General features: G+C 45.9%; 1 protein-coding gene across 1 annotated transcript in view; it reads left to right on the top strand.

Moving 5' to 3' along the window:
• Positions 1-807: 807 nt before the first annotated feature.
• The window catches only part of MAN1A1 (mannosidase alpha class 1A member 1), a 142,163-nt gene continuing 128,498 nt past the window's right edge, over positions 808-14,472 (top strand). The window contains 3 exon segments of the mRNA XM_039569082.1: positions 808-1,535; positions 1,537-1,612; positions 1,615-1,664. Of these exon segments, the coding sequence (XP_039425016.1) occupies positions 1,074-1,535; positions 1,537-1,612; positions 1,615-1,664 (588 nt within the window). The 5' untranslated portion in view covers positions 808-1,073.

Raw genomic sequence — 14,472 nt, forward strand, 5'->3', positions numbered from 1 at the left:
CTCACACGCCTGCTGTTTATTGCATTGCTCTGTAACACGGGCAAAAATAATAAATCGGTATCTTATTATTTTTGGAAACTTTCCCTCTCACTGAATGCTTGGGGAGCTTGATGCAGCAATTCGATCCACTATCAAACACGGCATTTCCTTGTGCCAGCACACGATGGTCTTTTCATTTGCACTATAGTAGATGAAAAGTCGGATTTTCACACTCCCATCGATACATACCCCTACTTCCTTGGAAAAGATGCACATTTTACCTACAGAAAAAAACTAAAATAAAATTAAGCCCTGTTTTTCTTACAAGGAATGGATTAGGGCTCGTCCTGACCGGTGGGTCGGGAGTCGTTCCGGCCCCGCCGTGCCCCGGCTCCCCTCGCACCGCTCCCGGCCCAGCCCCAGTGAGTGTGTGCACGCGTGTGCACGCGCGCCCGTGAGCGCGCCAAGCCCCGCCGCGCGCCCGTGCGGGGGCACACGCGCGTGTGTGTGCGCGCAGCAGCGTGCACGTGGGTGCGCGAGGGCGCGCTGCCGGCATGTGCCGGTGCCGCGCACCCGCCCGCCCCGGGCCGCCGCCGCCGCCGCCCACGGGGCCGAAGCGAGCAGACCCCGCCGCCGCCGCCGCGCCCCTCCAGCCGCGGGGGTCCGGCAGCTCCCACGGAAGCGCATCCCGCGGCTGAGCCCCGGGAGCCGCGGTCCGGCAGCGCCCGCACCCCGCCCCCCTCGCCATTGGGCCGGCGGCGGCCCCGCCCCGCCCCGCCCCGCCCCCGGCTGCCTGGCAGTTCCGCGCGGGCGGAGCGGGGAGCGGCACCCGCGGCGGCGGCGGCCCGGCGGCAGCATGGGCTGGAGCTGACAGCGCCCGCCCCGCAGACGCTGCCGAGCGCTGCCGGCGGGGGAGCAGCGGGAGCGCAGCGGGAGCGCGGCCGCAGGGAAGGGAAAAGTTGCCGCGTCCGCCCGGGGAAACTTTGTGCCGCCGAGGCGGGGAGAGGGCGGCGGAGCCGAGCCGTCCGGTGCGGTGCGGTCCCTGCGCGGCGGCGGCGGGGCGCGCAGCGCGGCACTGAGGCGGCGCGGGGGTCATGCCCGCCGCCAGCCTGCTGCCGCTCTTCGGTAGCGCGGCGGGGCCGGGGACGCTGGGCGGCCCCGCGGGCAGCGGCGCGGGCGGCGGGGGCAGGAAGGCAGCGGGCCCCGGCGCGTTCCGGCTGACGGAGAAGTTCGTGCTGCTGCTGGTGTTCAGCGCCTTCATCACCCTCTGCTTCGGGGCCATCTTTTTCCTGCCCGACTCCTCCAAGCTCCTTAGCGGCGTCTTTTTCCACTCGGCCGCCCTGCAGCCGCCGCCGCCGCCGCCCGGCGGGCAGCCCCGCGCCCCTCCGCAGCCCGGAGACGGCGCGGCGGCGGCGGCGGCCGCGGGCGGGGCGGGCAGCCTGGAGCGGATCCGCGCGGACCACGAGCGGGCTCTGCGGGAGGCCAAGGAGACGCTGCAGAAGCTGCCCGAGGAGATCCGCAGAGACATCCGCCAGGACAAGGAGAAACTTCTGCAGGGACGCCCGCGGCAGGAAGGAGGCGGGCGCCCCCGGGCTACCCCAGCGCCTCTTCCGCCAGCCCATCGGCGCTGTGGGCAGGAGCCCGCCGACCCCGACGTCCGGCAGAAGAGGGAGAAAATCAAAGAGGTGGGTGGTGTCGGCTGTCGGTACCGCTCCGGGGGATGCGCCTCGACACCCCCGCGCGGGGCAACAGGTCGCTGCCGGGGCTGGCGGCGGTGTTGGGGGACCTCTGACCCCTCCTGCCGCCTCCTCCCTGCGGGAAGGGGGTCTTTCTGGCCGGCTGTCGCTCGGCAGCCGCCGCGCAGGTCGGCGGCGTCGCCCGCGGTTGCATCCTCGCAGCCCCGCGGTGCGTTCCCGCTTGCGGGCCCGCGCTGCCGGCTCCGTGCCGGCTGCGCCTCCTCCCTCCCGACGTTGTCGGGTTGCCCCAGCTGTTGCACCGAAACCCGGGGAGGAAGCAAAGCCCGGCGAGGGTTGGCGGGCTATGGGTCGCCTCGCGGGGCGCCGAGGGCTGGGGGACAGCGACGCCGGGGAGGCAGAGCGGCGCGGGTCTGCCTGCGCTCCCCGTGGGACATCCCGGGCTCGGCCGGTGAGCGTCGGGTACCACCGCGGGTTGCGGGAGCCAGCGGGGCACGGCGCCCTGCCCGTGCCGCACTGTTGGCAGAGGAGCTGCCCAGGGCTGTCCGGCGCCGGGCGAGTGCGGGGTGCAGGTGCGGTGCAGCGCTCCAGAGGTGTCGCGGTCTGTCTCGGGTTCATGCGGTTCGCTGTTCAGCGATACCGGCTGTCGGAAGAGTTGAGGCCGTTTGGCGAAATGCAGTCAATTTAGGGTACAGCGGTAAAACGTCAGAGCTGTGTGTGCTTTGACAAATTCCTTCAACCGCCGTTTTTCGGTCCTGCTGCTTGGTTGGTTCAGGTACCTGTTTAAATCTTTCCGTAAAGAAATTCTCCAAACTGTGTCTAGGTAATGCTGTCGTGGGCAGAGCTTGACAGGGTCCTCTAGCAGAAGAAGAATTTCCTTGATAATACAGTTCAGCTTCCCATCAGTGCTGGGTGGTTTATTTATCGAACTGACAATTTCAGCTGCCTGCAGAGATTAGGGTTTATGAATTAATTAGTAGTATATATTTCACGTTCTGTGATGATGGAAATGAGATAGGAGTGAGATTTACTACAGAGTATTTCAGTGTTAGTGAAACCTGGTTAGGCTTATTTAAAATCACTTATTTTTATTGTCTGTTTGTACAGAGTGCTCTGAAAAGTGAGCTGTAATATCACACGGAGCATCAGATAAAAAGCTCTCACAATTATCAAGTTGTGTTCTGTGCTCTGGAGTCCTTGTGTCACTAACTATTTCAGCAAATTGTGTAGCATAGTTATAAGTCATAAGCAGTATGTACCAAGTGAAGGTATTTCGAAGGGAGAAAGTCTCAGAAGTGCGCGGTACAGAACACATCTTGAAGGGTGCAGAGACTATGTTGCCTTCTGGTTTAGTCACACAGCCTCCCTGAGGCATGCGGAAAGTTAGAAATACCAGAAAACTCTTTTTCCAGCTGTGTGGAACTGCCATGAAGAAGTATTTAGAAGTAATGAGATTCCAGGCCTGATGTACGTGGTTCTGTAGTATAGAAGACTGCAACAAGTAAATAAACAGGAGGAAGAAGATAACACTTCAGTATACTGCTGTCTTGCTGGTCCCACTGCGTGCCAGCTAGTCCGAGTTACCTTTTATTATGTGTGGATATGTATGTGCACGTGTGCATTGTTTGTGTATCTATGTATGTGTATATACGCACATACAGCCAGTATCTCTTCAATTTCGTCCTCCCTTTCCTTTCCACTGTCTTTCTCCTCCACTTCTTCACAGAGCACCAGTTTCACAGTAGCCCCCTAAACCACAGTTTTGTCTGTTTAAGCATAGATGACACTGAGACTGCACTTAGTTTCCAGATATTTATTTTCCTTTATATCCCAGTTTAAGTCCTCAGTACTATGTGTCATTTCTGGGAGTTTCTTTTCCTCCTAATTGAGTATGTGACCTTAACATCTTGGTTACTTACTTGCTTTAGCCTTTTTGCGGTACTTTGCAGTATTTTGCCTGGTTTGATGTTTGTGTTTTTAAAAGAATACATTTTTTCCACTGACAGTAAAACACTGTAAAAAAAAGTTCTGTGCTAACCTGCTTCACATTGTTTCATGTGTTGGCCTTTTTTTTTGCCTTTCTCTCTGTCTTTTTGCAAGCTTTAGTCCACTTTTTTTATATTGTTACCTGAGTATCAAGATGGATTTCTCATCTGCAGTCTTTTTAGTTTAGTTTTAAAACTTAAAGTAGTTTTAAATTGTATCTTTAAAAAGTTTGTACTCTGCTGTACATGCACAGAAACCAGAATTTTCCCTTAAAGTTCCTCTCTTTGTGCCTAGTGGTTGCATGCTAGAGATGCAAACATAAAGAATCTTTCTGCTTTCATACTCTTTTGAGCCTGGAATTTGCATCTGCATTGTATGATTTGTCATATACCTAGAACTCAAAACTTAAAACTATTCCTGTGGATATTTTTGACAGAAGGAAGCAAGTTACTTTAAAGGAAAAGAATGCCAAAAAAAAAGGTTGTTCTTCCTTGCATTTCTGTTCTGGAAGAGCTCTGTCCCGTCAACATGCTGAGATAAAGCTAAGAGGGGAGATACCTTAGAGATGTTTTGTCCATTTACTGTTTTAAATTTTAAGTTGGCGCATGTGTTTAGAAGTCCAGCCAGTACAGTATCATTTGCAATCACAAAGCAATGAAATGCCATGACTTTACAGCATTTCTTAGCCAAGTTTTGCTCTAGAAATTTTAACCACTTTTTCTACAGGTTGCTCTTTTATATTAAAAAAAAAAAAAAAGGGGGAAAAAACTTAAACAAGAGGGAAATATAAAGGTTCTTGAACCTCTCTTAGTGTTTAAACCAACATAATATTACCAGAAAGGAAAAGAAATGGTAGATGCTTATTGAGCAAGAAAAATTCTTGTGGGAACATGAAGAAGTGGAGAACCTGCTATTATCACTGCTTTTCGCTCTGTCAGAACGATATGGTTGCTCTCAAGGTCTGTGTGTGGGAACTGCCCCACTGTGTTACACCTGTGGGGTCTGGCTGTGTGTAGGTGTATCCATGCAGGTAAGGGACGTGAGCCAGAGACCAGAGATACTAGTGGGTGCTGTGATAGTCCTCTGTTTCTCTTCTGTTGGTGTGTTACAGGCAAACTCAGAAGAAAGAGCAGTACTGCCAGTAGTGGGGCTTTCCTCAGTACTTTCTGTTGTTCAACTGCTGTCAGTAGCTTGTGGCTGCTGATTTTTTACTGTATTGCCTAATGTTGCCTACCCTGAGCGTCATCCTCATGCTGGATGCTGGGAGGTTTGAGCAGAGGGACACTTTGAGCATACCAGCACACTTGCATTTGCCAGAACTTGAATTCTTCAGGCAGTTCCACTGGTGCTCCCATGACTTGGGGCAAGGTCTGGGACGTGGTATACCTCACACTGGTCTCTGTTTCCGTGTCCTGACAGGAGCCCCAGACTGTGAATGAGGAGTTTGTGGTTTGTATTCTTGCTCTTCTGCTCACTGGTGTGAGAAGTGGCCCCTCTTTTGAGCAAGTATCTCCTGTGGTATCTGTTCCCTACCTGGAAAGAAGGAGGCGTGGAAGGCAATGATGATTGCATTCCACTCAAGTGCAATGTCTTCCAGTCTCTGTTCTTGTCACTGTTGGTTGTGGCTGGACATCATTATTTCTGATGTCAAGGGAAGACTTGTGGGTGCATAGATAGTTGGTACAAGCAAAAGAAGTGATTAGAAGAGGATGGTAGTAGTGGAGAGAGGCTATGAAGGCTGGAGATGCATTCTTTTAATTAGGAAAATCTGATTTTGAGTCTTCTCCAAGTCTCATTCCCCTCTCTTCCAAGAAAAAAAGATGCTGGAATTGTTGAGGTGTTAAGAAAATAGCAAAATCTAAGCTCTTTTTATTTCAGAGCAAAGGAATAGAAACGATGAATGATCTAGCTCAGGTACTAGAAACTGTATAATCACATTAGTGCGGTGCTCTGCCCAGACTAATTAATCCTGCTGAACAGCAAGCTCTTGGTGTTGGTGGAGCACCATACTAATGCAGCTGTGCTGTTCTTGTACAAGGCAACTAGCTTGGAAACCGTTCACATTATTGATCAGAGCGGTTTGGACATTTTTTCAGGATAAAAGCCTCCTCGGTAAACTGGAATCAATGTCTGAAGAGCATGGTCATGCAGTGCTCCAGATACCTGCACAGCTCTCAGCTGTTGCAGTCATCTAGTACAAGTCTGGCAAAGGGGATTTTGAGCACCAGTCCTTTGAGCTCAAGGCAGTGGCTGCAAGACAGCAAAACAGACTCTTCAGCTTCCCCCTTTCTTTCTCTAAAGAACTGAATTGAGGTGGCGTTGGCAGTGTGAATTCTGAAGCTTCCTAAGTCCTCAGTTTTCATTTTGTTTAACTCTTTTCTGTGGTGACTTTTATGCAGTTTAGTTGGAAGTCTTAGTAATGTTGCAGGGATGTTCAGCAATATCTTGAGGGGAAAAAAGCTTGTGAGCATCAAAATGAAGCACTAATCAGAGATCTAATACATGCTTGACATGAAATACTTGGACATAATCAGATCTCTTTATTAGCAAGAAGGAGTGATGGCAAAATTATGGATGGTCACTCACTGCTGTAGAAGGGCAGTTGGCCACTTATGTCTTCCTGCATGTGTCCACCACTTGCTTTCCCACTGCCTGGCATCCTGGTGCTGCTGGTTGAGAAGGTCAGTGCCAGGCTGGATGGAGTTTCATTTCCTTATGAGGATGTTTACATGACAAGGTGAGCTCACTAATACCTCTTCTGTTGGAAGAGGAGGAGAAGTCTCTTCAACCCACTTTTGACTGCCTTCTCCCGCTATCTACTTGGTGTGACTTCCACTGTGTCCCTCCATAAGCTGCTTCAGCTCAGTAAGTCAGCAGAAAACTGTCAGAGCAAAAAAAAACTGGGTGGATTTCTGCTAAACTTTGTCAGGTTGGTGAGTCAAAGGCTTTGATGTAAGGGTTGGCTTGGTGCTAGTTTTGGCTGTGGTGAGGGAGCAGGTGGATGAAAGGTATGAAATCTCTTTGAGTAGCCACGTCTTAGCAGCTGGTACCTGATCTTGCCTAAGTTCTCCATTAAAACTGAATCTCTGCAATGAGACTTTTGCAGAGCAAAGGTTCTATCTACTGTAATAACCTTCTTTAGCAGAATGAAGCATTCCCCTTCAGGACATTTACCTCCCAACCCCTTTTCTCATAACAGAAAAGGAGGAAGGAAACACAGAAGCAGGGATTACTGAAGCCCCAGGTGCTGTAGACAAAAATTCAGAGTGCTTTTACTGAGAGGAAGGTTGTGAGGACCTTCATAGGAGAGGGAACAGTTAAAATGCAGCAGTTTAAGTATTGGGTTGTTTGGGTTTCAAACAGAAAAAAACATGTTCCCTGATGGTACATTTCTTTAAGAACATGATTCAGTGAAGGGAAGAGAGTTGACATGTAATGAGTAAGCAGTGTGGTGATTCCTGCCAATGCTGATGATGCAATCAATGCATTTTGAAAGTTTTCCTGAAGTATCTTGTGACCTTAATGCTGACATCTTACAGTTGTCATTAAGTTTAAAATTAATCTTGTTTTTTTTCTCACCCAGAGCTTTATTTATCTACTTGTAATCTTCAGTATTTTTGTATTCGCTAGTTCTTTTTGAGTGTTTGGTAGTGCTTTCCTTCCTGATAAATGCTGTTTACTGTGGTTCTTTTTTTATTTTTAAATGGTTTTATAAAAGTCACTGAGGAAGTGAATAAAGTGCCTAAAGATGGGAATCACACATGATGATGGTAAGCTGGAAGTGGCCAGGGTTGTTTTATGATACCCAAAATGTCACAAAACAGTAAGTTAAAAGTCCTTGCTTAGGGTTCATGGCACTATGAGATGCAGAGAAGCTTCAGTTGAGTTACGGAGTATGATTCAGTGACTCTATTAAGCATGGTCTTTTATCACTCGGCAGAACCTATGGAGAGCCAGCTCAACCTGCCAAGGAGACATGAAGCTACCCCTGTTTTGGTTGGGTTTGTGGCCTGGCGGGGTGGGGAGCCAAAGTGGTTTAGTGGAGGTCTGAGTACAGTGGAAGCAGTGGACCCCCACTAAGCCACTGCATTTAAAAGGAGAGGAAAGTGGAGGACAATGGACTGAGGCACCTTTATGTCCCCAAGACGTGAAATAAGGTGTATGTTTGCCAAATTAATGTTCTTTCTGCTGAGAGTCCCAGAGGTCTTTTTAGGGAAGGACATGGTTTCAGGTGAGCTGTTTCAGCTTTTTTTATTTTTTTTTTTTTTTTTTTTTAGAACCTCATAGCCTCCCTTCAGCCAAATGACTTGCAGGCAAGTGCCTGTCTCATTTGATCTTTGATCATGAGTTGGAGGGGTGTTTCAGTGTGTGATTGTATGCATATCCGACTGGAATAGGGTGTTTTCCCAATTGCTAATTCATGTTTTTCAGCCATGCACCTGTTTTCTGTGTGCTAAGAAGAATATTTAATTTTCCTATCTTCAGACTTGGTCTGTATTATCAACAAGTAAATTTGTCGAAAGTAACTGAATGTCCTTTGTAACCAGATCCTCAGAATTGTGAGGAAAATGAAAAGGCTTTAAATGTTCGGTGGGAAACACCTGGCTTTCACAAAAAAAACCCCAAAAAAACCCCACAAACAAAAAACCAAAAACACATGATTAATTCTTTATCTTTCTGTGAAGGCAAAATGTGAGTTCCAGACACACAGGACTCTTTTCCTGAGAACTAAATAAAGTAATGTAAAGATGTGAGGTAAAGCTTAAAATGGAATTTCTCCTGTACTTTGGCAAAAGTTATAGTCTCATGGTGATGATTTTGTATTTAATGCTAGTATGGCAGCCAATTAATATCAAGAAATGGAGTAAATCATAATGTTGGTGAGTACAGTTGCTTAAGGCTGTAGTTCTGTGCTGTGGGCAAAATGAAGCAGAAAAAATTCCACCTGCTTATTAAAATCTACTGTTAAGACCAAAAAATGTCTTATCTCATTCAGGGAGCAAATAAGAGTGGTAGACAGCCAGGCTTTGATACCTTCTTTGAATGTTAATGAAAGCACAGGCTTTATGAAAAGGAAGTCATGGAGAGACAGAAGACAGCTCTTCTTGTGGAAAATAGTTCTTGTCCTTGCAGAAGGACCTGTGTGACTGTTGGATGGACAGACCCTTTCTTAAAGTTGTCCAAAAATACTGCTCTAAGGATTGCAGAGTGTGTTAACTTCCTCTTTGGTTAGGTTGGGGTGTTTTTTTCTAGCTTGGTGTGCCAGCATAAGAGGAAATTTCTGTGGTTTTCATCTTAAAGATAGTATCTTGGTATTTTCTTTATTTACAAGTAACAAATTTGTCTTCCTAACTCATTTGGCACAGTAAGAGTAATAATTCAGGAGAGTGGCTTTGATTCAGTGTTTGCTCTGTCTTGACAGTGCAGCACTTACTCTGGCAATAAATTGCCACCTGAGGTGGTACGAAGGTGATGAGACACTCTGGTTGTGTGTCTTTCTGGTAGCAAACGCAACTATTCAGATGCGTCTCTGTGTAAAGTGTGTTTTAGACTTTCAGTTTTGAAGGATGTTGTGGTCTCTTTCTAAGTTATTTATAGAACTGTCATTTTACAAGTGAGGAAAATAATTGGGGGGGGATGAGGTACTGTAAATTAAGCAATATGGGCAACGCACCAGATGCTCAATATACTGGTTCCTTTTGTGTGAAAATCTTCTTTATCCACAGCATTTTTTAGTTGTTTGTCTTTTGGGTTGTTTTTTTTTTGCACTGAGTTGTTTGGGCTTTTTAAAGCATGTGATATAGAGAGTGTATGCACATTTCTGAGAGGCATCTTCTCTTTTTCTGTTTTCCATGACTCTTTTTAATCGTGTCTGCAAGTCTGTTATGAAAACATAATTGGTGAGTAATGATGCGCATGCTTCCCCGAACCAGATTAAATGAAACCTTTTACAGACTTGTGGTTAAGCCGCAGTTGTATCGCAGTGCTTGGCAGCCTCGCCTGCAGAGTCCAGAAGGCTTTGCTGTTGAGAGGAAGCAGTTGGGTTTTCTAGGGCTGAGAGCAGCCCTAAAAATTGCATTGATTTGCACAGCATTGCACAGTGTGACAGGTTTCAGAGCCGAACCTGAGTACCTGGTTCCTGTTTGGTTGTTCCCCTCTAAAGCAGGGGCTGTTGCTGTGTGCTGGGTGAAGGCTGTCTTCTCTCCCACCTGTGATGCAGGTCTCCAGCCTGGGCATGTCAGCTTATTAGGGTCAGTTTAAACCTAGGTTTTGGAGTGTGATTCATGATTGCACATGAGCAGCTCTGCTTTACCACTAAACTGCTGCTAAATGCATTGTTTTGTTGTGGGGGAGGTTAAACCTGAGACTCCCTGTTTCTATGCTTAGGTCACTAGCTGTAAGCTTTTGAAGCAACACTTAAGTGCTGTGTTCCAATGCTGTTATGAAGGAAGGCTTGTAGGGTAGTAAAATTCCTAGTTTGCCTTTCTTGCGTCTTGAAATCTTCTGTTTGAACTCTGTTGTAACCAGGAAAGGCTTGCATGAAATAATATGACAACTTGCTGTAACTCTCCATGGTAAGCTGGTTGGATTTTATAGCTGGTGTTTATGAAGATACAGGTATTGCTCATTCTGATGCCTCTGATTTTAAAAGCTTTTCAAACAGATTGGATGAGCACATAACCTGCTGTTACATTCTTATAACTGTTAAACATTCACAGCCCTTGTGGGAACACTGAGATATGTAGTCACTTAGGCAAGGGTAACTACAAGCGTAAAGTCTATTTTCATTTGTCTTCCTACACCTTCTTGGAAGCTATATGTACCTCGGCTTTTAAATTGTTATACAGTAAGTGAGTAGACTCTGACTTACCTGAAACTTGGGCCCTTTCTTTTAAGGGCAAATCTCTAATCAGGTAGGAAAATAGGTAAAAATCAGAAGAGATGGTAGGCAATACTGTGCAAAGGACCAAAATGATTCTGTGCAAGGAATGAGCTGATGACTGTGGAACATCTGGCTGTTATAAGACTTTGTGTGCCTCTCAAAAATACTTCTAGAAGAATCAGCTTCTTTCTGTGATGCTGGGTAGAAACAGAAATTGCAGTTTTAATGTAAAAGCATGTAGCTTTGCACTTCTCATGTGAAGATATATAATGGCATTTAGGGTAGAGGCATGTATTTTTCATATGAATAAAGTAGAAAGAAAAGAATGCCTGATACTTTCTTTCCAGAATTTTACATAATCTCACTTTTGTAGGGGTGATCTTACTGCTTGGCAACATAAACCCTCTTTTTCAATTATTTATTAAAAGTCATTATCTGCTTTTAAAATATTGCAATAAAATTGCATTAGAACAGTGTGGCTTGCTTTAATTAGTATTCAGACCACTGTGAGGCTATTTTTTTGAAAGTATCTGCATACTTTTCTTTCACTTAGTTCACTGCTTAATATAAATCTCTGCCTTTTGAAATTTCTTTTGTTCAGAGACTGCTTTCTTCCAAGGAAATAGGAAGTAGCTCATGTGAAAGAATACCAAGCTAAAAAAAGCCATTTTGCTTTCAAAGTGTAGTGCTTAAGGAGATAGTAATTTTACTATTCACTGGTAGAGACATGCAGATGCAGACCCAGTCTTTTAACTCCGCTGTCACTTTTCTCACTGCCTTTGAGCAGTGACATCTGTTGGTGCAGTGAATGGTGGTACTGCTGATAAAGCTTTGCCCATACTGCTGTCTGTGGGGAAATGTTGCTTGCTACTGTGGTTGTAGTTCTCCACCCATCTGTGATTTTAAGAATTGCACTTTAAATTCTGTGTTGGACCTAGGTAGTAATACTAAATTCTTTAGAGCTTAGAAAAGAGAAATAGATGTTAATCATTTGCAGTGATGGATTTCTGCATCCCCTGGCCCCCTCATGCAACAGAAAACCTAATTATCATTTAGAGTAGAAGAGTTATACATGTTACTTATTTAAAAAGTCATACTACTTCAAAACTGCATGCTGCTTTCTTTGTTCTGGTGAGATCATCTGAAGAATCACCATGGGAAAAACTATGCCATGTAAAGACAAACTGCAAATTGACTGATATTTTTATGTCTTACTCTGTAAAGCTCTAGAGTAAGCAAGGCACTGAACCCAAACTGACTGAAATTGAAAGGTGTGTGATCTTGTCAAGGGCTGAAGTGACATCACAGATCAAGAAGGGCACTTCAAAGAAATTATCTTTCTGAAGAAAAACCTGTATGTCTCTTCATGCAGTTTCTTAAAAAAATTGTATTCATATATTGACAACGATGTATTAATATCTTTCTCCATAGGTATGTTTTACATAAGAGTGAAATATGTTGTACAACTGGTCTGTTGTCTGTAGCTGAGGATGCAGTTTTTTGGGGGCAAGCCCTAGCCTGAAAAAACACCTTGAAAAAAGTTAAAGCCATAATGGTTTTTTTTTTTTTGCAAATCACCATCTAAATTGAAAATATAATTACACGTATGCTACAAGCAAACTCCAGAACATTAGGATGAAGCAAAGAAATCCTTATATTGCTCACTCTTTTTTTTTTATTATATAGATTTAAATATTGCAGAAAGTAGATGCTCTCTGAGAAAGTTTTCAGGCTTCATGGAAACAGTTTTCACATGCAGCTTTGTAATCTGGAGGCGTTATAGAGACTGTTGGTCTGCATTTATGCACACTGTACATTTGTTCTTGTTCCCAGCCTTCTGCTTACTATAGAATCTTGTTGTTGAGAAGGAGAGAGTTTCAGACTCGCCACTGGACCTCTGGAGGCCTGGTCTCTTGCTTAGAGCAGGGCTGACTTCAAAATAAAATTGAGTTGCTCAGTCTTGTGCACTCAACTGTGGAAGATCTCGGCAGAGGGAGATTCTGCAGCCCCTCTGGACAAACGTATTCCAATGTCTGAAGACCCTTATTGTAGGGTTTTTGAATTATTATTGTGTTTAGATAGAATATCTCTTGCAGCAACTGACGACACTGCCTTTACTCCTTTCATTGTGCCCCACTGAGATGATCTTGGCTACCTTTTCTTCATGAGCACTCCTTAAGTCATTAAGAAGCCTCTCATTTCTAGTCCCAACAAACCCAGCTTCATCTACCTCTTCTCATATGCCACTGTGTTCTCCATCATTTAAAAAAAAAATAATTGTTGCAGGGGAGCCAAAAATCAGGAACAGGCCTTCCATTTGAGGCGTCAGGAACATCACATAGAAAGCGTTGATTCCTTCCCATCACTAGCATGCACTCATGCTAACACAGCCTTACAGTTCACCTTCATACAGCTCCCCTTCATCATTGCAAGGATGCCTTGCTTATTTGTGTTCAACCAGTTGCTCACCAGGACCCCCAGAACATGTGTTCCAAAGCTGGTTTTTAGCCTGTAAGTTCCCGTTATATACTTAGGCATAAGATTTTTGCATTTGGTTTTATTTGGTTTCAAGAGGTTTGGCAGCTCATGGGGTCACTCAGGTGGGAGCCCTCCTGTCCAGCTTCTTGATTGCTGGAGTTTGGGTTACATGTGAAGTTGGTTAGGGTATGTTTGCTCTGTTGTTCAGTTTAACCCCCGAGATGCATCACTCACTTGTAGCTAGCTGCTAGTTAGACTTTGACCTCTTTACTGCTGTCTTGAGACTATCAAACCAGCCACTTTTTCATGAGTCTTTTCCGTGCCTTTTTGACTGCCATAGTGCTATGGCAGAACTGTGTCAAAAAGACTGCTAAAGTCAGGGAAATGGTGTCTGCTGCACTGCCCTCATCCACAGAGCCGGTGGCTTCATCAGAAGTAAGTGGGTTGATTTGGCACATTTTGCCTTTGGGGAATTTTCCTTGCCATTTGCAAAGTTGTTTTTGTCCTCCACGTTCTGGAAATAGAGTCAAGGAGGTTCTGCTCCATTTTCTTCCCAAGGTTTGGAATAAAGCTGTCCTGTAATTGTCCAGAATTTCCTTCTTGGTTTTTTTCCTCAGTTACTAGTGCCTGTTTGGTTTGGTCCTTAATTTGTTGTTGATGTAAAGGCACCTCCTGTCCCGTGGCAGCTTCCAGCTGAGTTTTGGCCTCCTCTCTCCCCTGGGGCCCGGGCAGTGTTTCTGTGTTGCTGTTGGACATCTCCCCACCTCCTCCTCCCTGCTCTTCCCTGAGGGCTTGTGCTCCACCTGATGCTCCTTATGCAGCCACCCTACTCTCCTGATGTGGCACATTGAAGATCAGTGAGGTCTCCTGGGCACCTTAGCCCTACAGGGGACTCTGCCATGGGATCCTGCAGATCAGGTCCCTGAAGAAACTGAGTTCATTCCCCTGAAGTTCAGGGTCTTATGTTGTCTTTTGCAGTTCTTTTGGGATTGTAATCTCTCCTGTGTAGCAGTTAAATAGACTTGGTGGTTTAGACATTTTTCATTCATGCATCAGTTGCTTTGAAGCAAGCTTTTATCACGGAGGTGGGGTGGTGGAGGAAAAAGCCAATGCAGCCTCTCCTGGCTGTTTTGCCACCTCTCTCAGTTTCCTTGGAGAAGCCCAGCAGGCAACTGTATGCTAGCTCAGCAGATTTTTTTTAATTTAAAAATAATGAGGAAATGTTTACTGGACAAACAGATTTGGTTAATACAGGGAATTTCCATTAGAATTTTTGAAATACAAGCTATTGATGGGAAAAAAAGCTCTTAGTTGCAGCTTTTGCCGCTTTTGTGGCTGTAGATGGGTGACTAGCACACTGACACGGGCTGGGTTCTATCCACTGAAGAATTGTGTGCTGTTTTGAAGCATCTTTCCTCTGCATACCTCTGATCAAAATATCAGTCACCTGAT

The sequence above is a fragment of the Corvus cornix genome, chromosome 3 (genome assembly GCF_000738735.6).
Source record: "Corvus cornix cornix isolate S_Up_H32 chromosome 3, ASM73873v5, whole genome shotgun sequence".
Lineage (NCBI taxonomy): Eukaryota > Metazoa > Chordata > Aves > Passeriformes > Corvidae > Corvus > Corvus cornix.